Source organism: Ochotona princeps, chromosome 3 (assembly GCF_030435755.1).
Source record: "Ochotona princeps isolate mOchPri1 chromosome 3, mOchPri1.hap1, whole genome shotgun sequence".
NCBI lineage: Eukaryota > Metazoa > Chordata > Mammalia > Lagomorpha > Ochotonidae > Ochotona > Ochotona princeps.
Genome location: NC_080834.1, coordinates 87443038 through 87470165, shown reverse-complemented (window position 1 = coordinate 87470165; position 27128 = coordinate 87443038). Strand labels below are relative to the sequence as shown.

At 42.3% G+C, this 27128-nt stretch overlaps 1 protein-coding gene across 1 annotated transcript in view; it reads right to left on the bottom strand.

The window, feature by feature from the left end:
- Positions 1–3250: 3250 nt before the first annotated feature.
- SLC49A4 (solute carrier family 49 member 4) overlaps positions 3251–27128 on the bottom strand; it is an 86779-nt gene continuing 62901 nt past the window's right edge. Inside the window, exons 7-9 of the mRNA XM_058661979.1 lie at positions 25116–25243; positions 11860–12042; positions 3251–3905 (exon numbers count right to left, since the gene is read on the bottom strand). Of these exons, the coding sequence (XP_058517962.1) occupies positions 3790–3905; positions 11860–12042; positions 25116–25243 (427 nt within the window). The 3' untranslated portion in view covers positions 3251–3789. The remainder of the gene's footprint in view (positions 3906–11859; positions 12043–25115; positions 25244–27128) is intronic.

Below are 27128 nucleotides of genomic sequence, written 5' to 3'. Positions count from 1 at the left end.
CATTCTCAGTCATTAAACATGAATATATAATCGGTGATAAAACTTGGCCCTTAAGGCCATATGTATTTAAGTATACACAATTACATTAGTACAAAATTCCCTCTTGGCTATTCCATTAGCTCTATCTGGCAGTGAGATATATTTGCATAATTGTCTTGTTCCTGGACCTCCAACCATGAGTTACAGTTCGAAACACTTCTTCCAGTACACTGTGCAGCAGTAACTGATACGCCACAAGGAACTGAGGATACGGCATGTCCTTCTCAAGGAACAATGCTGTTGGCTTGCTTTATGAGGACTGACTTATCATAGCACCTACAGAGTAGTGATGAAGAAGGTGGAACCATTTTACAATGACCTCAGTTCATCCCTGTACTATCCCCATGCCTGATGATGGTGGTTAACTGTGAAGTCCAATTACTTTTTAAAGTCGAAGGATTTTCAGGAACTCCCCCAGTCTACATGAAGCCACATCCCTCTGAGGTTGGGAAATAAACAACAGAAACACATGCTTTTGGGGTCAGACAATGTGTGTGTTAGTTCTACTTTTGCCATTGCAGCTAGTCTTCAGGATTGTGAAATCATTTGAAAAGAAAAAATGCCCATGAACCTTTTGCTTAGCTCCCAGTCAGTACAGGGTAATGACCACTGGCAGAGCATTCACATTGTATCAAGTGTTCCAAGTGATCTAGAGATGACTTGCAGTGTATGGGTGGATACATACAGGCAACATGCCAACAGTAGTACACTGTTCTGCATAAAAGAGTGGGCAGCACTGATTTTGTTATGGAGCAAGGGGCTGGAGGGTCATGGATACAGAGGGGCTCTAACCAGGATTATAAATTCTGGCAAAGCACCACATGACGCTATTAATTCTAAAGCAATGGGGGCTGGGGGTGGGGGGAATGAAAAGCTTGGCTTAGTTAAGGGTTTATGATTACTTTCAGTTTAAAATAACTTTCATTAGGATTTTATAATCGTTGCTTGCAAGGTGTAGAGATAATGGCTAATCCGTTTTGATACATGATAGAAACGAAAACTAACAGAAAATAGAATTTGCAGTAAATAACACAGACTCCTCCTGCCAGCCCAAGGCCTTCCTGGGCCTCTTCTGGTCAGGTGTGCCAAGGGAGGTCCGCTCATTCAGGGCGCCTCTCCTGCTGAAGGGCCAGGTGGGTGCAGAGGGGAGAGGCAGGCCATGTTCAGCTTAGTGCACATGTTTTTAATCACTACCCACTTGGGATATCTTTGCACTAACTAGCCATTTAGGTAACACTGAAGTATTATTCTTTGTGTTGAAAATGGAATTAGCCATAATTAACAGTGCTTGACATTGGAAGTCTCAGGGGAGCAGAAGTTTATACAACAATGTTCTTGAACATACACAGTGCTACCTGACGTCAAATTCTTAACAGCTTTCCCCTCTCCCTTTTTTCCTCCGTCCTCACAGCAAGGGGAAGCGGGTATTGGGGCCCCATGGGTGTGATCTGCTTAGTGGCTGAACCCGAATTGTACTCAGAAATTCTGCCCTTTTCTTCCTTCAGTTTTAGTTAAGAGGAACAGCAGAGGTTTCTGGAAGGAGGCTGGCTTTCGCAGGCACTCCTCCCCAGCAAGTTCCTTAGCGCCTTCAGCTCTTCCTGCCAACCAACTAGGCAGCCTGGTTCCAAAGATGGATGATTCCTTTTTAAGATTTCTTTTTTTTTTTCTTTCTTTCTAATTGGAAAATCAGATATAGAGAGAGGAAGATCTTTCATTCGTTGACTCATGCTCCAAGCAGCCGCAATGGCTGGAACTTTTAGCCAATCTGAAGCCAGGAGCCTAGAGTCTCTTCTGGGTCTCCCACTTGGGTGTAGGGTCCCAAGGATTTGGGCCATCCTGGACCGCTTTCCCAGGCCACAAGCAGGGAGCTGGATGGGAAGTGGGGCCACTGGGATTAGAACTGGCACCCATATGGGATGCAGGCTTATGCAAGGTGAGGATTTTCGTCACTAGGCCATGGTGCTGGGCCCAAACCTGGATGATTTAAAGCTGAATGAAAATGAAGATGGCTGGTAAAAAAAAATTTTTTTAATGGGCCTAGTGTCATAATTTAGAGGGCTTGGAAGACACCAGTCAGTACTAGAATTCCCTGAGATGGAGGTGCATTGCCTTAAATTTGCTTTGGGGTAGGGGTGGCCTGGGTGAGTTCAAAGACTCAGTCATGTTGCAATGGTGTGTGCGCACACACAGATGTGTGAAATGAGTGTCAACCAGCTTGCCTTAGCCAGCTTTCAGCATCTCAACCTCAAGGAGCAAATAAAGCACGTACTGAGCTGACAGAGAAGATGCAACTCCAAGTGGGGACCAGGGTTGGAAGCGTTGAGGGGTGGAGGGTCGTGGAGGGTGCTGGAGGGAGAATAAAAAGCCAAGTATTCCCCTTGACTTTAGCGGGGAACAGCTTGTCTGCGGGAAGGGGATTGTGTGAGTGGGGATGCCATCCAATCCTTGGCAGCAGATTTGTCCTCCCAGTGAGGTGCCTGTCTAAAAGCCCTGTTAACTTTTTGAAAAGGTGTTATTCATATAGAGAAAATACATAGTGGCAAAAGGCAGCTGTCTTAAATAACATGAACTTCACATTGAACTGAATATTTTCCAACCTAAACTGAAATATAACCATGTGATTCAGAAACCATTCAAAAGATAAAAGCATTCCAATGTTATGAATTGCTGTAAGAACTCACCCTGGAGGGAATCCCAAATGGAACTTGAGCTGTGGTTATGCATCAAGATGAAGGAATCCACCATGGGGGGAGGGTTTGGGGTGAAGGGGGGAGAATCCCAGTACCTATGAAATTGTGTCATGTAATACAATGTAATTAATGAATAAATGAGTAGGAAAAAAAAAAAGAGAAACTAAAAAAAAAAAAACAAAACTCACCCTGCAGGGACTTCACAGTCACAGCCCATTTCCATAGCCGGAAGACACAGGATGGTCTGCACCATTTGTCCTTTCATTTTAACAAAGTGCCGAGTCCTAATGGTGGTACCTCCCCTTCCCCCGCCCACTCCACCCCCTCCCCCGCCCCCGCAACTTAAGCCAATGCAACTCTGTTAAACATTTAGTCATCCGTCATGTCATTACTTAAGGGACGAACAGAAACAAGAAGTGGGGACTCAGATGGGGTACCCGTGGCCTTGAGGCCCTGGAAAGTGCCAGGTCACCAGGACAAAGGACAAAGTTGGCTACAGGCTTCCAACCTGACCACAGATCCAGAGTCATATAAGAAACAGCTTTATTAGAAAACAAATGTAGTGTACACATGGCTAATTTCTATCACCGGTATACTGCTGGGATATTTTAGGATTAAAATCTGGTACATGGTTGAAACTTCTTTAGAAGTTAGTGGCATTTCCTCCTATTGTGACTTGGCTTGCGGAAGGAGTTCTCTTCGTGTGATAGACGCCCCTTTTATTTCTTTGCATAACTAGAATGCATCAGTAGTTTAGCACTGGCACAAAACAAAGAGGGTGTGACCTGGGAAGTGCTGCATGTGCAAGATGTTGTCACACTCCTGCCCTCTCAGTCAGGCACAGGTGTGCCACCTGCAGAGTTTAAAAAAAAAGTCCCCTGGACCCACTCAGGTCCTGCAAATCCTTACCCAGTAGTAATTAAATTAATAAATCACCTAACAAAATCTCTGAGAGAAGTTCCGTTCATCTCCGTTTTTTTTCCCCACTAGGTGTGCAATTCCAAGCAAGTGTGCAGTATTGATTTGCAGTCTCCTCTTAGATTCCTGCAAGTCTGTGCCATCAGACTGAGACAACCACATCGAGATAGAGTCGGTCGTAGGATTCCCTGAAGCACAGGATGAGGAGCAGACTGAGCAAGCATGACCCGGGAAGGCACCAGTTGAACCAAGACAGCTCTGGAAGACAAACACAAACAGTCTTAGACAGCCACGTGCCACCAGCAGCACACCCCGCATGCTGGGAGCTGTCTGCTCTGAGCCCCAAAGCACCTGTGGTCAGGGCCCTTTCCACAGTGACAGCCGGGGGACAGAGTGCTAAGTGATGTGTCGCAGCATAGCACGGGGCTTTTGGGTGGAATATTTCAAATCAATATTGTTAATCATTTCTCATCAGTTCAATCCACTCTGACTTCAGCTGCAAAATAAATCTTACTACAAAGGGAAAAAAAAAATCGATCACCTTTACACATGAGCTTGTTAATTATTTTTTAAGTGTCCCCCTATCACCATCACTCTTGACCCTGTGTAGATGTAGCTGATGAGATTTACAAGGCAAATCAGAAAAATCACCTGCAATTTGAGATAGCTCTTTTATAATCTTTATATTTGCTTCTCAGCAAAAACAATAACAAAATTGAAACACTGGAAAAAGAAACAAACAAACCCCCTATTAAAATTCTACCCCTAGACAGCACGGTGGATATGTTGGTTTATTTCTTTGCACTGTTCCCCCATCAACCACCCAATAGGGTGAATGATTATGCATGATGCCAATTATGGGGAAACTCAAGGCACCATCTACCCAGAGCGTTCTGTGGTTGTCTGGCGCAGTGAAGTCAAGAATGTCCTTCTTCCGAAATGCTCTCCTGGGAATTGGGGACTCTCCAACAGGACCATAAACACCCAGTTTGCGCTCAGTGGCTTCCTCTGTGGACCCCCCCTCTACTCCAGGCCCGGCTGCCAGCCAATCCTGAGGCTTGGGAGTGAGCAGCGCCTTGGCACAGAGAGGCGGCTGGGATGTCTCTAGGTTAATATCCAGTTGGCAGTTTCAATTACGACAAACAAATAAGGCAAATGAGTTTCTTTGTGTGTCACTGCTGTAGGTGTCTACTTTTTCTCTGTATTACAGAATGCTAATAACTGACTTAATCTTCAAACATTGTCCTAAAGATTTCCACACTGCTGCTTTGGTTTAATCCATAATTCATGTGGCTAAAAGAGCAATTTACGCTCAGGAATGGAAATCAGAAAACTGGCTGGCAAGAGAAGGTGCTGCGGGACCTGGATCTCTGCTGTTCTCACACAAACAGTCTCCCACATCTCAGCGACTCCCTTTTAAAAGCAGGATGTGCTTCTACGGCTGGAAACCAAGACAGATATGTGCACTTCAATGATGATTTCAGGCAAAACTGTTCTGGGTTGAATATATTCCAAATACTAGAAACAACTGTGATCTCTGGGTTCCTGTCCTTATTCTTCAAATGACACACCAGGTATTTTCTGCGTTTGAATTCATCATACAATTTCTGGATTTCTGTTAATTTTAGTAGTCAAAAAGTAGGTAAAAAAATAAGAATAATAAAATACAGACAGTAGCACACTATTGGTCTTAAAAGAGGGCTCTCCGACTTTCTGGTTGATCAGAGACTTGGTAAATAACAGTTCCGCTCTGTTCCAACAATGACATTCTCTACAGCTATGAGGCTGTTATCTTCCTGGGAGCTACAACACATGTGTGGTAACAATGGACTTGTGCTTGCTCTCCTTTAACTGAGAAATTTGTCAAATATTGCCCAAGTAGATTGTTTATTTTGTCAGGGTTGTAAAGCTATTCCTTCCACCTGCGCTCAGATGGCAACTCTACAAATGTCTCAGATTACTCTGTATTCATCACGGTACACTGATTGGTTTTCACTGGGTGCCCCTCGGAAAAGTCAAATCCCTGTCAGTAAATTTGCTTAGCTCAATCAACTGCAAGTGTTCTTGGAAGTCATCTGCTTTCTTGGAAAGCAAAAGGAGTCAGAGACAAGGGAACCTGTGTGCTTGGCTGCGGAAAACCATCCACAAGAGCTGCGGCTTCTGTGCTCTGATCGGCAGCAAATGGGCTTGCTTCAAAATTTCATCACACTTGGCAACAGCAAAGTCAACTGCCGGCCTTCCTGAGCTTGACAGCATGACACAGGGTCCATCTAACAAAATCCTGAGCTGCCGAAATGGTTGTGTGCTTGTCCTTTTTTAACCTTGTTGAGAGTACACACCTTCCTTCTAAGCATTCATTTCCTTGCCTTTCACTTCAGGAAATCTGAACCCATACTGGAAGGCAGGGTCCCACAGCCTTCCTAACATGCCTGCTGGCTCACCAGCAGTTCCTCCACTGCAGGCCTCATGTTCCCATGTAGCTGCAGGTTGCAGACAGGGTGTGTGTGTGTGTGTGTGTGTGTGTGTGTGTGTGTTTAGGAAAGGAAAGGGAGAAAGAGGGCTCCTGCTGTAATGACAGGAGGGGGCTGCAAAAGAGAAAAGACCCCAGGAGATGGTGGAAATGGTGTCTTTTATGCATCATCTCAGGGAGGGGGACAAAGGACAGAGAAAAGGAAAAAAAGGGGGAACTCATTTGTGTTGGACAACAGTGTCTGGCACTTTGCTTAGGACAGAATGGATACCATAAAGGTGTGTCCAGCAGCTTCCTCCTTGCATCCCAAGAAGCTGAAATCTCAGGCATCATCTCCCTGGCAGTAACTCAGAGAAGGGAGTTGCTGTAGGCTATCTCCATGCTTTTGTCTTGGCAGCCACTCTAAGAGATAGAATTGATATGTTGTTCATTTTGCCAGCTCCTGGGTTAGCTGCATGTGCACATACAGAAACTGATGAACTGGCCTATATATTAGAAAAAACTGCCAATGCCAATGCCAGGGCCTTGTCTTATCTCAATGATGAGGTAAAGCAAATTCAAATCAAATCGTGCCACCACTGACTGCTTACTACTGAAAAATCAAATTGGATATGAGAAGCTTCAGGGCATATGCTCTTTCAATCTGATAACTGCAACCAAGTTCAAAGGGAGATTGATAAGTTACATATGGAGGTAAACAAAATACATACGTTATCAGAAATCTTCCTTGGAAACTGGAAGAATTTCTTCACAAACTAGGAGTGGTTATCTTGGTTGTTGGCTTTCTTGGGCCCAAAGGGCACAATTTTTTTCATACTCTTGTTTGGGCCATCTGTACTAAACTGCTTCCCCCACTTTGTGTTATCCTGAATCCAAAAAGGAGAAGCGCTCAGAGCCCAGACAGCACTTCAGACTCCTGTGATGACTTCTGTGTTCTAATGGGGAGCTCTAGATTGACCCCAGGAAGGTTACTCTGCTGCGTTGTCTTTTAACACCTCTTTTCAGCTTGAAGCAGCTAGAGCAGTCATCACCCCCTGTCCCTAACAGCAGTTAGGGTCCATTCTTCTGGGGGAGAGAATGTGAGGAGTCAGAAGGGATAACAGGGAGTTAGGATCTCTGGTTTCTGGTGAAACTACCTTTGTAAAACATAAAACCTTGCTTCTTCTCCCCATTGCCTGCCCTTTCAGCAGAACATTCACCCTGGCTTCACCCTTGTTCCCTTGAGGGAGAATAAGAGAGACAGGGGCTGTTTTGCTCAAAGCTGTGGGCTCAGCACTGCATGATGGGATTGCCCAAATTGGGATTTCTGCTCATCTCTTTGCCTGCTTCTCCTGGAGGCCCTGTTGTATCCTTCCCACCCCCTCATTTTTTCCTGGACGATGCCAAAACATTCTGTCCTTTCCAGAACCACACATGGACTTCTTCTTGTTCAGCTTTTAACACAATTGCCTGCATCCTCCCTCAAGCTGAGCAGCTGGCTGACACCATCATTTCCCAGTTTGCTGCCTTTGCTGCACATTAATGACCTATCAGATCTTAACATGCATAGTGCTATTTCATTTTGCAGAAATAACGCTGCCTTGCTCTAGTCCACATTTGATCACTGCTGATCCTTTCCACGCCCCCAACCAAACTCTGAATTTGCTAAGGCATTATGGAGTCTTCAATTTATGCCCAACTCTTCATAACAAAAATGACTGAGGTAAAATCTTTGTTTTTGGCCAGAATATGCTGCAAAGTGTCTAGAACAAAGAAAATGAACATGAGGTACACTTTGGCATACAAAACAGAATACATTTTGGAGCACCTAGAGGATCTATAATAGGGTCCCCAAATTGATTTTGTATATGAAGCTATTTGAATAAAGCATCACTGTGCTGTTTCAAATAACTCGCTGAGAGTCTCAAAGCAAACAGTATGGGAAGTAATGCTTTACAAATATTAAGAGACAAGTAATTTTTTTTTGCTATTTTGAAAAATGACATTGAAAAATTTATGTTGGAAAACTCTTCAGAAACTTGTCATATGGTTCCAGGCCCTCAAAGCAAAACTGAAACTGAGAAGGGAGACCCTGAGACCTGGGGCTCCGAATCAGCCAGTGACCACCTGTAGAAGACCTGGGATAACATCCAACCCGTGTTCACAATGACTCTGATCTGCAAGCAAATCTCCAGTAGGAGCTCTCTCCACAAGAGAGGCATTCTAATGCAGTCATTTCAGGCTCAGTTTGTTCAGTTCTGAGACATTATAGCCAGCACCGTGTGTGTGTGTGTGTGTGTGTGTGTGTGTGTGTGTGTGTGTGTTGGGCATGCTGTTAGGGAGGACCCCAGTTAGAAGGTTAGTGCTACCTTGAGAAGTGATTTGAAAACTCACAGATCTTTACATTGGTTAGAAATCAGGCCTCTTTAAGCCAGTGGTTAGTAGTTGGATTCTGATGTATAATGAATTGCTTGGGGGGAGGTTTATAAGTCTTCAATGATGGGCCTGGCACAGTGGCCTAGCAGCTAAAGTCCTCGCCTTGAACGCACCAGGACCCCAATATGGACGCCGGTTCTAATTCCGGCAGCTCCACTTCCCATCCAGCTCCCTGCTTGTGGCCTGGGAAAAAAGTCGAGGACGGCCCAAAGCTTTGGGACCCTGCACCCATATGGGAGACCCGAAGCGGTTCCTGGTCCCCGGCTTTGGATCGGTGCAGCACTGGCTGTTGTGGTCACTTGGGGAGTGAATCATCGAATGGAAGATCTTCCTCTCTGTCTCTCCTCCTCTCTGTATATCTGACTTTGTAAAAAAAAAAAAAATAAATCTTAAAAAAAATAAGTCTTCAATGAGAGAATTCTGACATTTGAACCCTGGCTTTAGCGGAATGGAATTTATCATATCAAGTGTTTCAGCTGTAGAACTAGGAGTTGTTTGAGGAAACAGCTGTATGGAATCACCAGATTTACAATTTATGTATTTGCAAACCCCATCCATAAACAACGTCCAGGAATTTCCAGGCAAGATCAACTACACACATGTGAAAAGAATTTCAACAGAAACTTCTTAGTTCTTGTCACCTTAGCCCTGGAGGGATGTGGGGGACGTTTATATACACACCCATCAATAAATACAGAAAAACACTTCTTAAAATAGAAGCCTAGATATTCAAATTCCTAGGTTCAATGGGTTTATTTTCTAGAAGAAAAAAAAAGAAACACTTAGTAAGTGTCAGCTATGTCTTGAACTTCGCTCCTTCACATACATCTTCTCTTTAGAATTGCCTAAAATTCACTAAGTCGCTTTTGCCCCTGAAAATCATCCCTAGTGGACTGAAATTAGTTGTTATTTAAAGTCTGAGTTTTCTTCTCACAACAATCATGGATTTTAGGCAGAAACATTTCCATATCTATATGGATATGGATGAGAATACGTGATCAAAAGTCAACCCAAAACAGGGCAGGTGTTTTCTGCCAGCTGGATAAATCCTGGATTGTGTCAGTTCATCAGCAATGAGCAAAAATGGTGTTGTCTTTTCTGCTTTATAGGCCAAAGAAATCAACCAACCAACCAACAACCTGCTTGCAGTAGTTAAACCCTCTGAATGTGAAAAATTAGGAGTGGGCCCTGCCTGACTGTACTGCCAGTTAAATCACTGCAGAAGTCAATTGCTGTTGAACAGATCAAAGGCTTCAGTCAAACCCAGGACAATAGCAGATACTCCGGTGGCCATGCAAAATGATTAGGGGTGTGCCGAGCTGCTCTAGAGCAGAACAGTCCTACAGTCTGGGTATAGTTGGAGTGTGTCCCCCAAATACTCAAGTGTTGAGAGCTTGGTTCTCCCATGTGGTAATGTTAACAGGTGGTGGCACCTTTAGAAGGGGACCATCTAGTGAGAGAACACTACCAGCTCCTTCCCTCTCTCCAGCTTGTTGTCTTGCCAAGTGATCTCTTCCTCTCACATGTGCCTCCACCACTGGGATGCCATCTGCTATGATATTCTCATGGGGAACTGAGCTGATGTTGGGGCCATGCCCTTGAACCTCCAAGGTTAAATAAGCTTCTTTCCTATCTAGATGAACCCAGCCTCACTTATGTACTTCTTTCAGGTTAGAGGAGATGAACACAGACAGGTTAGGAGGGTTACTGTTGTTGGCATCTTCATTGTTTTAAACTGATCTATAAATGTGTGTTTCTTGAATGCCAGGCACCACAAGCAAAAGATTTATTGAGCGGTAACATTATCTGGCATCCGCTGTGGTTGTTTGTAAATACTATGAGAATTGAACTCAATTCTAAGTGACAGGAAAAGCCACACTTGGCTCTGCTGCAGGGACCACTCAGCAACCCTGAGTCCATCGGCTGGAAAATTGCTTCTATCATCCCGGGGGCATCACAGCCATCTGTGACACCTTATTAGGCCAAAGAGAGACAGTAGGTCTCTTAATTTCGATTGTGACACAACTGAAGTGGATTAAAACTGATATGTAATAATTCTAGATGGTTCTCTTTTGAAAATTAATTAGAAGCAGAGCCCTTGCTCTAACACCTGGTGATTGCACTTTCCCCTGATGGAAACACTGCTTGGGAGAGTAAAGAATGGTCTTCTGACTTCATTAGTATCACTCTCCTTCATATGACCAATCTAATTTCTGCCAAGTTTAGTAACGTTAAAAACCTATTGTACTTGGTAAGCAATGCAGTTGGTTGCGTTGGACATATTTTACAGTTATGAGACAGTGACAGCACAGAACTTGTCCAAAATCTAAGCATGGTTCTGTTTCGATGCTTTAAAAACTCTGAATATTTATCTCCAGTCTAGGAAGTTAGTATGGTTATCACTTCAATTACAAGCCTGCCAGAAAATTTCCTAGACATAACTTGGTCCCCAAAAGTATCAGTTTACAGAACATTTCATAGGTTGGGTGACCTTTTCTTCTCATTTATCCCTAAGGCTTTTATTCTTCATTTTATTTTATCAGATCAGCTCAAGATCTACCCACTGGTTGGCAGTGGTGGATGGGCCCATAATTCCAAGCTTCAAGCCCAGCCTGGTTTGAGTCCACCTGGTCACAGCCAAGCAGCCGGGCAGCAAAAATCCTAACCCTCCAGCCCAGACCAGTTTGAGATCTGCCCACAGCATGGCGGCAGTAGACGGAGCTAAAATCTCAAAGCCTCAGGGCTGGTCAAACCTGAGTTTCCCGGCCACACCCATGCAGCTGGGGGAGCAAAAATTCTGAGCCTCCTATCCCTTAGGCTTTAAATGAACTACAAACATGTTCCTGACATTAACTTGTACCCTGGGTCGGGGAACCTCCAGCCTGCGGCAGTGTGCCTGGAGAAGGGAGGGCATGGAGCATGCCATGCCACATACCTGGTTCTGTGCATTCCTGCTGTCTGTACCCTTCTAATTTCCATTGCCAATAAGCCAGTACACTGGAACAGGAAAGTAACAGACCATAGCTTCTCCATGCAAACCTGCACATTAGAGCAGCCGCTGTTCTGCAGTGGACAGAGGCTGCTTTCACACAACTACTGGGTGCCCACTCAGAGTAACTCATTCAGACATCTTGGGTGTGAAGGTGCACTGGCCTCCCAGAAACACTGCTGAAGTTGCTTTCTTTAACTGGCATGTGGCAATTCATATGGTCTGTCCCAGAGAACATGCTCCACATATATTCCCTACACATCAGTGCTATAGACCCTCCTCATCATTCATGTCAGTGGGGGGGCAAAAAGAAAAAACAAACAAACCAAATTTCTTACCTGTGTGATAAAATGTGAGAAAAAATAAAAGAACTCCCATGAACATATTACTTAAAAAAGTGACAACTCCACAAGTAATTCCTTCTGGAACTGGGTAGACTGTTTCCACAAAAAGCTCAAAAAATATAGGTGTACTGCTATTCAGGAACACTCCCAGGAGAATACAGGAGGCGTACAGTGTCACTAGAATAAAAACACAAACATGTCAGTTACATGGTGGCAGCAGTGGGTCACAGCAGACAGGGCTCCTGGGTATTCTCCTTCCTCAGTACCAACCGTGGAGTGGCATCTCTTGTTAAAGGTGGTTGGCAAGGTTGGACAAAGCATTCTCTTTGTAGGTATGAAAAGCTTTTATTGCTGAATGACTGTTTATCTGCTTTAGCTTCCTAGTGGATGATTCCCAAACACTAAAATGTAACTACAAGGATTCTTTCCCTCTTCGGTCACTCTCCAGGCAGAGAGATTAGATAAAATATAGTAGCTTGATTCAACATTGTCTCATTATGCAACTGTAAGAAGAACTTACAATCTGAGGATAAATTTAAGAAACATTATATGTTACTGGCAAGTCCATATTTCAACAGACCGATCAATCATAGCTCTCAAGTACAAAACATACAAAACAAACATTTATTCAGTATTTATCTTCCAGAGAAACACTTTACAACAGAATTACTCCTTAATTTCGGAATAAACTTGTCTCAATAGTTCTTAAACTAAGTTAAAAAAATTTTTAAGCTTTATTTATTTTTATTAGAAAGTCAGATATACAGAGAGGAAGATCTGTGCCCTGGTTCACTCCCCAGTTGGCCACAATGGCTGAAGCTAAGCCAATCTGAGGCCATAACAGCCAGAGTTAAGCCGATCCAGTCAGGAGCCAGGAGCTTTTTCTGGTTTTCCCACACTGGTACAGGGTTCCAAGGCTTTGGGCTGTGCCCTACTGCTTTCCCAGGCCACAAGCAGAGAGCTGGATGGGATGTGGGGCAGCTAGGACACGAACCAGTGCCAATATGGAATCCTGGCGCATGCAAGGCAAGGACTTCAGCCACCAGGCTACTGCACTGGGTCCAGTAAAATTTTTTAAGACAAAAAAAAAGTTCACCCAGAAAAATCTGGAATCTAATAGTGTTTGGCTTACCAAATTATCTCATAAAAAGCCTAATCAGGCTACTCTGAAGTGACATCTGTAGAGTAAGGATGTTATTCTAACAATAATATTTAGCGAAATGCCTTCTACTCAAAGTAATTTTTTCTTTGCTACATTACACCAATGAACCTTTGTCAATTTTAATTTGAAGGAAAACCCAGAACTAATAGATGGGAAAATATGACACTGCATGCATAAATCTAAAACATATCTTAAAAAAACAGGAAAGGTCTTTCAAAAAGTTGATGGAAAATGCACATTATGAAAAACCATGCATAGATTCAAAGCTTCTTTTGTTCCAAAATAAACTTATCTTTTAATTCCATTTCCATACATATATCAACCCACTTAATAATAATGAATAGAATTTCTTCTAAGTTTAAAGTTACAAAGAAAGTGACATGTTCAGTAAAATTATTTGTTAAGAAAAACAGGTTTCTGTACATGAGCTGAAGGAAGTAAAGAAGTTACACTCAATCTGGGATCTATTAGTTAAAGATTCACAGAGCTTATCAAATCACCAGATGCTACCACAACTGGGAATGGTTGCGAACAATCAATGCCATTGTCAAGGGGTTAAAAAACAATAGTATTGGGCCAGGCAGTGTGGCCTAGCGGCTGAAGTCCTCGCCTTGAATGCGCCGGATCCCATATGGGCACCGGTTCTAATCCCAGCAGCTCCACTTCCCATCCAGCTCCCTGCTGTGGCCTGGGAAAGCAGTCGAGGACGGCCCAATGCTTTGGGACTCTGCACCCTGCGTGGGAAACCCGGAAGAGGTTCCTGGTTCCCGGCATCGGATCGGCACAGCACCAGCCGTTGCGGCTCACTTGGGGAGTGAATCATCGGACGGAAGATCTTCCTCTCTGTCTCTCCTCCTCTCTGTATATCTGGCTGTACTAAAATAAATAAATCTTTAAAAAAAAACAATAGTATTCACCGGTTTCTAAAAGAATTTCTCTAATTAATTGCCATTTCTGCCCCATCCTCCAATTCTATTACGCCTTTCAGGATTGTAAAATATTTCATATATTCTAATAATGCAAACAGTTGGTTAAGCAGTCTGTTTTTCTCCCTTAGATAGCAGACAGGCATGAAATAGGGAACATGAGAACAAATTAGTGAGTAAAGAGCATCATTCTGGCTAATGAATGCAGGGACCAAATTACTCCCAGAATTACACGGGAAGCCTCTGATAGTTACAACAAATAGTACTTAAGTATGACATTAAAGAGGTTCTTTTTTTTTTTTTTTTTTTTTTTTTTTTTTTTTTTTTTACAGATATAAAGAGGTTCTTAAAAATAAAACGTGTCCTACGCTTCAGCTCACTGGATATTCACTAGAAAGGAATCACATAAATAAAAAAATTCTACTTAGACATGACTCATGAGTGATACCGTGGGAAATCCACAGATGGACTATCACTGGTAGCTTTCACGGAGTAATCTATTTAGAAAATATCTGATAGTAACTTACTGGCCAGTCAGTGTTAGTCATAGCAGAGAAGGCGAATGACCCACATAGGGAAATTAAAATAAGACAGTGCTAAAATAAAAAACAGGAAGAGTCAGGCCCTCAAGGAGCAGCATGTGCTACTCCTAAGACTCACAGACGGCTGATGCACACGTGATTTTAGGGAATATGGTCAGAAATAAACCTTTCAACACTTTCATTTCTGAAGATACTTCTATGTAAAATTGGCAACTCAGGCCAACAAAACAATAATCACCTAAAAAGAATCATAATCCATATGTAACAGAATATTTGTGTATGTAGCCAAAGAAAAGTGAAAATGACAATGATTAACTGAATTGGAACCCTGATACAGGGACTTGAAAAGAGAGGTCCAGCTTGACTGATTTTTCCCAGGTGCAGTAGAGAGATGAGGGTTGTGCTGAAGAGCGATGACTGGTGGAGTGGGGCCTTGAACACCCTGAGGAGCAGGCAATGCCCCCAGTCTACTTCACACCAGGAGAGCTGCAGATTGTGGTTTCCAGTATATCAATTCTGGGAGGGACTTGCAACAAGGGACAGAAACAACTCAAGTGGGGCAGATAAGACTTCCATTGTGGCCAAACACTGTTGGGAAACAGTTCATCTCCTACAGGCTGAAATAAGTAACATACATGCTCTTTGACCCAGCAATTCTGGTATATGGGGAGTTGACAGATTAAAAAAATACATAAACCATTCTTCAAAAGTGGTGCATTATGCAGCCATTAAAATGAAGCATAGGTGGGTATTTGACTTAGTGGTTAAACTGTTGATGACAACACCCACACCTGCACTGGAGTGTCTGGTTGAACATATTGTTTCTGGCTCCTAAATCTAGCTCCCTGCCTGTGCACAACCAGGGAGACAGCAGAGGATGGCTTACTTAACTGGGTTCCTATTTCCCATGTGGGAGAGCTAAACTAAGTTCTCAGCTCTCAGCTCTGGCCCTTGCCCCCTTGCATCTGGAGAGTGAACCAGTGCATGGGTGTGCTCTGTCTCTGCCCAGTGAATAAATTTAAAAATAATTAAATAATGTGCAGTTCTGTGCTACTATTAGTGACATTAAGACATATTTTAAAAAGTTAGTTGCTATAAAATGTGGCACACTAAAAATAAAGGGCACAAACACCTGTTTGTAAATGTTCTCAACTGTCTAGGAAAATTCAGAAAAATTGACAATCTAAAGAGGAAAATTTAGATAACAAAGGATTAGAAGCTTTTCTCTATACCCATTGCCACTTTTTTGGATTTGATTTTTCTTTTACTAAGTCATATCTTTCATAATTATCAAAATAAAAAGGGAAATTTCACTGGAAATGAATGAATTGAATTCTACTTCACTTGAGTTTGTCAGCTCATGAAGGCCAAAGTGGTTATTATTGGGTGAGCTAACATCTGTGCCTGGCAGCCATATAATCCAACCTCATGCAGGATCTTTTTATCTTCATCTTCTTGTTCTAAAGATTTATTTATTTTTATTGTAAAAGCAGATTTACAGGGAGAAGGACAGAAAGATCTTCCTTCCACTGGTTCACTTCCCAAGTGGTCACGGAGGGCGCAGCTGAGCCAATCTGAAGCCAGGAGGCAGGAGCTTCTTCTGGTTCTCCCATGTGGGTGCAGGGTCCCAAATGTTTGCTTCTTGTATTACTATATAAGTGATGACCAAGAGGCTATTCTATTTTTACTAGATGGATTGCTGAAATCACTCAGTATAAAAGAAGCCACGGGGGCCCGGCGGCATGGCCTAGCAGCTAAAGTCCTCGTCTTGAACGCCCCGGGATCCCATATGGGCACCGGTTCTAATCTCGGCAGCTCCACTTCCCATCCAGCTCCCTGCTTGTGGCCTGGGAAAGCAGTTGAGGACGGCCCAATGCATTGGGACCCTGCACCCGCGTGGGAGACCCGGAAGAGATTCCTGGTTCCCGGCATCGGATCTGCGCACCGGCCCGTTGCGGCTCACTTGTGGAGTGAATCATTGGACGGAAGATCTTCCTCTCTGTCTCTCCTCCTCTGTGTATATCTGGCTGTAATAAAATGAATAAATCTTTAAAAAAAAAAAAAGAAGCCAAGGAATGGTTAAATGAAGACCTTTATAGTCAGCATGGAGCAAAGGTAGCTGCAGCGGAATGGCTGTAACATATGCTGGGATAGGCAGAGAGTAGAAGCTGATGATGACAAGTCTGAATTTGACTTCTACTTGAGTTTTCAGTTTATAGTCTGATACATGCAGCGGGTGAATGTCATCTATTCAAAGGCGGGCAGACAAGATAATTTCCTGTTTGTCAAAGAGGGTTCAAATTATACGATCATGAAATATTTCCATGACTTCCTATAATACTGATGCTAAAATTATAATAAACTGCCTTTCAATTAAAAAGTCAAACAGAACAAGCACAATTGAAGTGCTGATGCAGATTTTTTTTTTTTTTTTTTGAGAAAGCTAATACAAGGCCCCTAACCATAGCCTTGTAGCAACAGTCTTTGCCTTACATGCGCTGGATCCCATACGGGTGCTGGTTTGCATCCCAGCCGCACCCCTTCCCTTTCAGCTCCTTTCTTGTGGCCTGGGAAAGCAGTTGAGGATGGCCTAATGCCTTGGGACCTGCACTGGAACAAGCTCCTGGCTCCTAGCTTTGGATCAGATCAGCTCTGACCCTTGGGGTCACTTGGGAAGTAAACCAGTGGATGGACCATCTTTCTCTGTCTCTCCTTCTCTCTGCAAATCTGACTTTCCAATAAAAATAAACAAATATCTTTTTAAAAAAACTAATACAATTTCATAGATCCACAATTTAAATTGCATTAATAAATAAATGTCTTGTGTAGGACGAAATACAATTGCAACGGATGAATTTCAAGCACACAAATTGGCTCATAACCCTGAGAGTATTCCTCCTCATCTCAGTTCCCATGACGAACCAGATCACTGATTTTAGGGAAAGAAAACTACTTAGGAATACATTTTTTGTTAACTAAAATACTCAAGCCTTATGTGACCAGTAATTTTAAAACAAATGTTGAACCTCACATCAGAACTACTCAACAGATAATGAAATTCTTCAAGACATCATCAGGTAAGAATTTCATAATCTTGGATTTTCATAACGTTTTAATATTTTCAAAACAGCTTTCACATACATTTCAGTACTTGATCATCTAACCAACTCTTTCAGGCGGCTAACATACTCTTCAGGAAAAGAAAGCGAAGTTCTCAGAGCAAAACAACTTATTCAGAAACAGTATAAATCAGCAGTGTTAATAAAACTATAATTAAGGCCTATAGACCCCACATGCTTTTCTATCAAGCACTTTATCCGACTAAAAAAAAAATAAAAACAAACTGAAGACAAGGCTTGGCATTTTTAAATTTGATAATACTGACACAAAAGACATGCTTACCAAATCCGTATTCAACACAAAAATTTGGAAGTGTTTCTACACAAGACAGACGACAGAATCAAAAATAGAGAGCACTAAAAGGTTACAAACAGAAAGCTGAATTTTAATCAGGACAAATGAGTCCAAAATGACTGTCTAGTAACGTAGAGGGAACATGGGCTGTAGCTGTTTTTTAGGATGACTGAGCTGCTCTGCCAGGGCATTAAGGAGGGGGTCACACTCCACCCTCAAATCACTGCTGCTCTACAGGAAGACACCAGGCACCTGCTGGCCCAGTGGCATTCACATACCCAGTGGTAGGGAGGTACCTATGCTACGCTCTAAAAGAAAGGCTATTTCTCATTAGGAGAAGCAGGTGCTGAGTGCAACAGGAAAAGTGTGCTGAGCTCCAGCAATATGGTAGAAGGAAGACACCAGTGTGCCAGAGTAAGGCTGGAAGACAGGGCAGAGGCAGGACAGAACAGCTAATATCTTCTCTTGTGGGAAATATTCAAGTTCAGTAAGATGGATACGTATCTGTGATATTACGGGAAAGATTCATATACTAATGATAAATTATATAAAATGATGACTAGCGGTCATTTAAACAGATTGACAATCATGTTATTAAGGACATGCAGTTAGGAGAGTTTAGTCAAGTTATTAACAAAAGTCTTGTAGGTGCCTCTAGGTAGATAAAGATAATAGAGAATCTGCTTACAGTTCTATTAAGAAACAGAGTGAGCATTTGACACAGCAGTTAAGATGCAGCTTGGGGATACTGGCATTCCAATGTCAGAGTGCCTAGGTTATAGTGCTGGTCCCAATCCCAATTCTAGCTTTCTGCTACTGTTTACCTGGCAGGCAACAGGCGATGGACCAAATATTTAGGGCCACATTAACCACATAGGAGACCTGGACGTGTCTCCCATTTCTCACTTTAGCCTGGCCTAGCCAGGCCCAGCTTTGCAGCATTTGAGAAAACCTCTCTGTCTCTGTCTCTTGGCCTTTCAAAAAAAAAGAAATAACCTAATAGTAACTATGTTTTTTTTAGAAACTACTGTGCCAGGCTGGAGCCAGAAGCAGCTTCATTTGATTTCCATTTGTGGATGGCAGGGGTCCAAATACCTGGGCCATCTTCTGCTACTTTTTGCAAACCAGCGGCAGGTAGCTGAGTCAGAAGTAGAGCAACCAGAACATGAGCCAACATTTAGATGGATGTCAGTGTTGCAGGTGGTGCTTCATCCACTATGCCACAGTGCTGGTTTCCCAACAGTAATGTTTAAAGGATTTGAATCAAGAAAAATTTCCTCAGAGAATAGGTTTACAAGAACAATATCCTTTACTGAACAAATATTTTTATTACTGGACAGACTGACAACATTTTTTAAATTTCATGATGAAATTAGGAATGTTAGCTAGGATTTATTAGATTACATCTTCACTAAAATGATTTCATGGGGCCAGCGTAGTGGATTAAGCTGCCACCTGCCATTCTAAAGCAGGCATGGACAACTGACAGGATGAAGATTTTGTACAGAGAGAACCACTAAGAACCCCTGTAAGCAGAGATGGAAATGTGTCACCTCTCACAAAATGACCAAACAGCACCTCAGGACAGGACATTCTCCCCGCCTCTGAGGCCCCCAAGGCACCATCCATGGGCCAGTCTCTGTTCCCTGGCACTAGTGCAGCCTGACAACCAACAGGCACAGCATGTCCCTTTATTCTCCCTTCTCTCCCAACCTCCAGCTCAGACACATCTCTCTTACTCATCCTTCCCTCTCCGACCCTCTCCATCCATGCCAGAGGCCCAGCTGGGTCTGCAATCCCCATCCCCTCATCTCTGTAACAATCATTTAAAAATTAACAGTTAAAATATATAGACAAAGGAGATTTTAAAAAGCTGCTACCTGCAACTCTGGTCTCCTATATGAGCAGGGCTTGAAAGTAACTGATAAACCTTTGCCTGAAATATATATCTGCACTATTAAATCATGGAGCTCTGGCCGAGCACTTGGTTGGGGCTCTGCCTACAAGAAACAATGATTTCTGCTAGCTGACTTACTGCTCTTCCAGAAGATCCTGCGGAAAAACAGTCCATGATCTTCCTCAACAGGCGCTTTGAGCACCTTGCGATTTTTACATCACAGTTTTTCACAAACCTCTTCTCTTTTCTCAACCCATACTGTTTTTTCCCTTTTAGAGCAATCAATCATGAACATGAGCTGCTCATGAAATTGAGACAAGCAGTTATGGGCACTTCCTAGCCTTCTATCCTGAAGGCTTAAAAGCCTTAGTTTCTTTAATAAAGTGCATTTCTGAGATTATGTTTCTCAGTTTTTTTAAATTTTATATTTTACAGGCAAGTATATGCTTTTATTGCTTTATATGCTGTAACAACAGGACACAATTATCTTAACAAAGATATCATACATGAAACTATTACGAGAGTGCTACTGTCCAGCCTCTACCCATCACAGGCCTGTCAACACAACTGAGTGTGTTTTCTTTCCCTGAATACCCTTTGAAGGTACCTTGTGGTAAGCTGACCCTTCCCTCATACTCAGCATTTCTTTCTTTCTGACATCATCGTTCTAGTAACCTTAGGCAAAGTTAGATAAATGACCATTCCCAAGACCATTTCTGCCAAACAGTCAAATTATATTGTCTCAGTAAACTCAATGCCAAAGTGCCAACGTTTGTCAAACTGCCATTTTCAAAGTATGCATCTGCTCAGTGAAAAATGACTGGACAGGTTGTGACTAGCTGAAAGCCAAACATCTAGTTCTCAGAGAAGGTGAACAATGTCTTTTCATAATTTTGATTATAGTAATATAAGCTTTAAGACTTTGAAACTCAACGTTATCTTGTCATGAGGTTATTTATGTGGTCCACTGTAAAGACTTCCGTCCCTGAAGACACAATACAGCTTTAAATACAGTGCCCCTAAGGACCTCAAGTCACTCTGCTGCTGGCCCCCAAGAGGGTAGCTGTGAGCGAGCACAAGGATCTCAAATGTGCTCCTCTGGATACAAGGGAAGGGCTCCGTTGTCCTTTTGTATCAACAGTAATGATCAGCTCAAGATCAGTGGGCCACAGAATGAGTGCAACGGAACAGCAGTTAACTCTTAGACACTGATAGGTTCGTGAGTTGAAGAAAATCAACTCTATTTTAATTTATTATGCCATGATATTATATCATTACGTTATCATGAATGCAGATGCTTCAGGCATGTCTCATATAGAGCCTTCTGGTGTATTAAAAAAAAGCCATAATGGGAACATTACGTATGCCAGGAAAGAGGAAAAACAGTGATACTGGCTTGATGTAAATGAGTGGTAAGAAAGAAACATGACCTTGCATTGCTGCCTTTAAATACCAGCTTAAAGGTCTCAGTTTGCCTATAATTGGATTCTGTAGTCAGCTCCCTTTCATGAAACCTCTTTCACTTACAAGGAATTAGGTCAGACTTTTACAAAGGTAATAAGAGTAGCTGTGATAGATTTATCCCAATTCTCCATTGTTCCATTAAAAGGTGCCCTTTTACCTTCTTACAGCTAGTGCCGAAAGATGAAGAGTGACCCTAGTTGTGGACTATCACTGTCTGGAAGTCACATCCGGGGGTTAATACATTACTCTACTCCTTGGGGGTCTGTATGAGGGACTGGGGAGGGAGAAAAGACATACGTTTGAGTAACTGTTGAGTGATAACAGGAAAGGAAAAAAGGTTGTAACTCAGAGAAGGAAGATGAACAAATCCAGTTCTTAGCCCAGTGTGCATTATACATTAAGAGCACATTTTTTGGAGTATCTAAGTGACTTTCAAAACTAACTTGCAATTGAAAACAAGAGAAGTCACACAATCTGTCATTGCTCAGATGGCCACATCAAACCCAACCTTTCAGTTCTGGCCTTGATTTAATTCAGAATTCTATCTTTTTTGTAAAGTGTAATTATTTTCAACAACAGGTTGGGAAAACTGTCTTAGGCAGGGCCAGTTACATCATTTTTCTCTAAAGATTTAAAAAGGTACACAGAGGGTGGGCATTTGGTGTAAGCACTAAGCCACAGCTTGGGTTGCCTGAATGCCCCATCCGAGGAGCTCTGCTCTTGATCCCAGCTTTCCACAGTGGGCCATGTCTCACAGACTTGGCTGTACTGCCCAGCATCGTGTGAGAGATGGACTGAGTGCCTGGTGTGGGAGCAGGCCTGTAGAGCCATGGCTATTACTGCTATTTGGGGGGAATGAATCAATGGGTAAAAGTGATGGCTATCTCTGTCTCTCAAGACATATGGATTTTTAAAATACGCATAATTTTCAAATGTAGTTTCTCTGACTACAGAACTAAAGCATGCTCATTATAAAAATCCACACAAGGAGGGAAGTGATGATTCATTCCTAGTGCTTCTAAAACTTAATTTCTTCATGTTAAATAGAAAATACACAAAACTTAGCATACTATCTCATAAGGAGTATTCTACATGAAACTCTAGGAAAATCAATCTGTTTGTTATGTACCCAGGACCATGTTCTTAAAAATCTCACAGATGTGTACTTGACAAACAATATCACACACAAAAATGAGTGTAATGCCATAAATAAGAAGAGCTGTAAACTAAGACTGTTCTACCCAAATGTTGCACAAACTGCTAAATTATGAAGTTATACCAGAAAAAAAATTCTGACCTAGAAATCTTGCCCAAATGGTTCAAACCCCAGGGTATGACTGCTAGCATACAAACAGTCCACACTGCCTTCCTCTGGGTCTGATGATTGGTCTGGACAACTGGGCAGCAGAGCAGCGTGTCCTGAAGAGAGGGCCAGCGGCAGCGAGGGATGGGACAGAGGCTTCTGAGGCTGCTTTGTTCTTAGTACCCTTAGTGTCTCTGCAATATCCTCATGGTGCCCAAGGCCAAAGTAAATGACAATTCTGTTAATTACACAGTCAATGTTCAATAACATGTACATACATCCTACCAATTTGATAGACATTTAAAAAGGAATGCCGATGCAATGAAATAAATATACACAAGCATAATTTTTAAAGATTCACTTATTCAAAAGGCAGAGTGAGGGATATATATAGATATATATACACACACACAGAGATCTTGCATTTACTGGGTCACTCCCCAAAAATCCACAATGACTAGGGCTAGCACAGGCCTGAAGTCAAGAGCCAGGAGCTCCAATAGGGTCTCCCATGTGGGCACAAGGGCCCAAGCACTTGGGAGCCATTCTAGCTGCTTTCCCAGGTGTATTATCAGGCAGTTGGATTGGACAGAAGTGGAACAGCAGGATGCAAGGTGGCTGACACTCATATGGGATGCTGGCATTGCAGGCAGTGGCTTAAGCTACTGCACCAATGCAGGTCCCACAGAACATATTCTTATGTCATTCTCAGACCAGATCTACTTTCTAGTAGGCTGTGTGCCCTGCACAGCTTTTTCAAATCTAGGAATCAAATGAATATCACCACCGTCTCTTCCTGTCTCCACATTCTTTTGTGTGGAATATATACTTTTTATCACAGCAACTGCTGAAAAACGAACTTTGCAAGCACAGGACATTATCAAAGTAAAGGCAGCACAACCTCATGCTAATGCTGAGAACTTCTCTAACCTGGAAGCTGGAGCAGCAGTGTGGGGCAATGCTCAGTGTCTCTCCAACACCTGTTGCTGCAACCCAGGATAGCTGGCTCACAGACAGTGACAGTGGGGCAGGGTAGCCTTATCTCACTTCCCTCTTTCTCACTGCAGAAGTGGAAGAATTCCCAAATAAAAGGCTGTCCCGGAAGAGCTGATGCCTTGGATGTGGTAACTGTTGGTTTTTGCATTCAGAGTACAGAGTCAAACTGGGGTGCCGCGTAGTGCATAATTATGCCAAGACAACAGGTACCCACTTCATGGGCTCCCGTGGAACGCACAGGCCTTATGGAGTTACTCTAATACTCTTAGTTCTGTTCACGCAAATTCCTGTTATATTAATCCTACAATCTACCTCTACAGCAGAGAGAAAAAAAAGACACAATAATAGAGTCCCCTTGATTTGCAGAATAATCTGTAATGGTAACTTCACCAAGATCCCTTGGTACACAGAGTGATGGCCCTCCCTTCCTCAAAGCTATTTATATCCTGATCTCATACTGTGAAAGGGATTAGCACTAAGGTGGAATTACAAAATAGCTACTCAACTGACCTTAAAACCAACAGATGATGACAGTGTGTGTGGGAGAAAGCAAAGTTACCACAGGGCCCTTCAAAGTTAAAGAGGAAGGTGGAATGGGGAAGGCAGAACAGGAGGAGACCAGAGGGAGCTGTAAGGATGGGAGAATGTTGCTGACGCAAAGCGGGAAGGGCCACCATCGCTGGCGGTGAGGGTGGTGCATGAGGGCTCTAAGCCAAGGACTGTGGGCCTCTGAAAGTTGAAAAGGCAAGTGAACAGATTCTTCCCCAGAGTCTGGTCACTTTTATTCTAGCCCACTGAGATCTATATCATATCTCCTTCTAACTTACAGAAATACAGTAACTTCGTGCTATTCGAACCCATTACGTTTGTGGAATTGATTACAGCAGCAAGAGCTAACACAAACCTTGGGTTGATATTAACAACGAAAACCACAACAACCACAAATCTTCCAGATCAAAGTACATGAGTTAAGTAAGTTGGATACCATATATTTTCCACACGTTTTTTGCTAAGTTTTATTTTTAAATAAAGATACAGGTGCTTAATTCAGAAATTTTATTCAAGTGTACTTTAAATGCCATAGGTTGCTTGCTGTCTGTTAATTTCCCTCACTGCTTAATAATCATGTAATGATGATAAAGAACAAAAATCTTTGAATCATAATATCAGGATATTTAAAAAATTCATAAAGAAGTAGAAATAAAAGATAAACTTATTTTGGTGCAATTTTTAAAAAACCTACGCATAGTTTTTTGATCATATGTGTTTCTCACAAACTTTCAAATATCTTCTTAAATGAACATAAGTTTTTTCATGCTGCAAACTTAAAGTGCATATTTTATTTCCATATTAAAAAAAACCTCTCAATCAAAATGTTTATAGTAATTTTTTGGACTTCTTTTAGATAGGAGGATGGGCTGGTGGTGGGACAAGGGCAATCTTTTGTCAATCTAATTATTAGTTACTAGTGTGTGCACCAGGAAATCACGGTGTGTGTACTTCCTTGAACTGAAAACATTCCAAGTTTAAAATAGCCCCTACTTACCTGTGGTTAAAGGCAGGTGTGTGATGCTGTTCAGACATGTCAGAGTGAACCACGTGGAGGACAGTGTAGCCCCAGAAAACAGGAGGAGAAGAATCAGCTTCAGCATGCCCCGGATAAAGTCTGCAAACCTGAAAAGAAACAATATTCTACACATTCTGGGCAGAGGTCCCATATGTTATTTAAATGAGTAACATACTTTCATGAAGGGTACTTTTTGTTTTTAAGCTGGCGTTTTCTTGTGTATGTGGTAATTTTCTCGTTTCCCTTACAAAGCCCACAAAATGCCATCACTGTTGAGGCTCTGTAACTCACAGGATGGATCTGAATTTTTAAGAACCACTTTTATTTTCCTATGCTTTTTGAATATTCAATAATGAGCACATAACATCACACCTTAGAACACAGGCTGCTTTGTTGAGATAAACTCACAAAAATGGCTTTCCCAAAAAACCAGATTCAGAAAATGCACACAATTGCCTGTAACAGAGGCTCTGAAGTCTTTTACAGGGAGGACTTCCAAAAAATCATGGAAAATGGAATTAAAAGATACATTTGTTTTGGTGCTAAAAAAAAAAAAACAGCCTTTGACATCAATGCAGCTTTTTATACTAGGTGTTTCCATAAACCTTCTGAGAACCTTACATAGGCATGAATTTCAAAATTCCGTGCAGCAAGACACATGTGCTTTTCCTTGTTTCCCACAGGCTTGGCGAGGCTCTGCACACGTGCACAGGTGCCTGCTTCTGCTCTTCCTCGGCCGATTCCGGTCCAGCGGGACAGTGTGCCGGCTTCTCATGTGTGCGGAGGCTGCTTCCACAGCCATGCACACACAGCCTTGGAACTCATCCTGGCTGCCTGGAGAGTGGCACCTCCAGCCCTACTGGACTCATGTTCGTTCCTCGGCTCGTCGGCTGCCGGCTCAACAAGGCCTGCTCGCCCCCAGCACCTCTTGGCACTCTGTTTTGTGTCTTCACAGCACTGGTCCTCTACTGATAGTTTTCTTGTTTTACCTTTGTCTTTCCTATCAGACTGCAAGTTTTCTGAGAGCAAAAACACAGCATCTGGAGAAGTGAATACTAGTCGACAGAGCACGTATGACATTTTCAATGTGCAAAATTCCTGGCTCTTCTTAAATCAACAGGAAACTAAAGGGTATCTGGGTGAGATGGTTTGTCTGATAGTTCTGCCAAAAACATTTTTTTTTCCATTTGCCACTGCTTTTCCTCACCTGCAGCTAACTTAACCAACCCTCTTGTGCTTTTATACATTTACTCTGTTTCCTCAGAATTATTACAGAAAAATCAATCTCACCCAAAATATAACTTACCATGTCATCTTTACTCAATTAAAAAAATGATTTAACTTCTGCTGTAATTATGTGGTTGTCCTTCTAATACTCTCCTTTGCTTTATATCTGCTTAACATGACATGGTTTATCATGTTTCCTAAGATTTCTTAGACTAAAATGACTTCTGGTGGTAGGAAAGACAGATGCACTTTGATCCAGTGACCGCTGTCATGTTTATAAGTTCACAGCAGAGAATTCTATGTTCTCTAAAAAAATGGCTTGATACAAATATCCCTCAGGAAAAAAAAAAGACAAAACTGTTCAAGTTCCACACCAGCAAAATACTTTGCTGATTTACACTTTGAAATATTGCATAAATATGGTCATCAAATAGGTAGAAGACTGGGAGATTGAAACAGCTTTTTGATATAAACCAGAGTTGAACTCTGGGTTTTACATGGGAATAAACTGACCACAGGTGTCCTATGTGCTTGGAAACTCAGTGCTTTCAAATGGCCTGACACCATGCAACAATACTGTTAGGAGCAAAGTAGTACCTTGATGAGTGGTCTTTAGCAACACATCCTCAAAAAAAAAAAAAAAAAAAAAAAGAAAGAAATCACCGCCAGGCATTCATGTCTACAGAGGGAGATTTTGTCCTAAAAATCCTAAAAACAGAGGTATAAGAATAATTTCGAAATTGATTTTAGGCCCAGGAAAGAAAT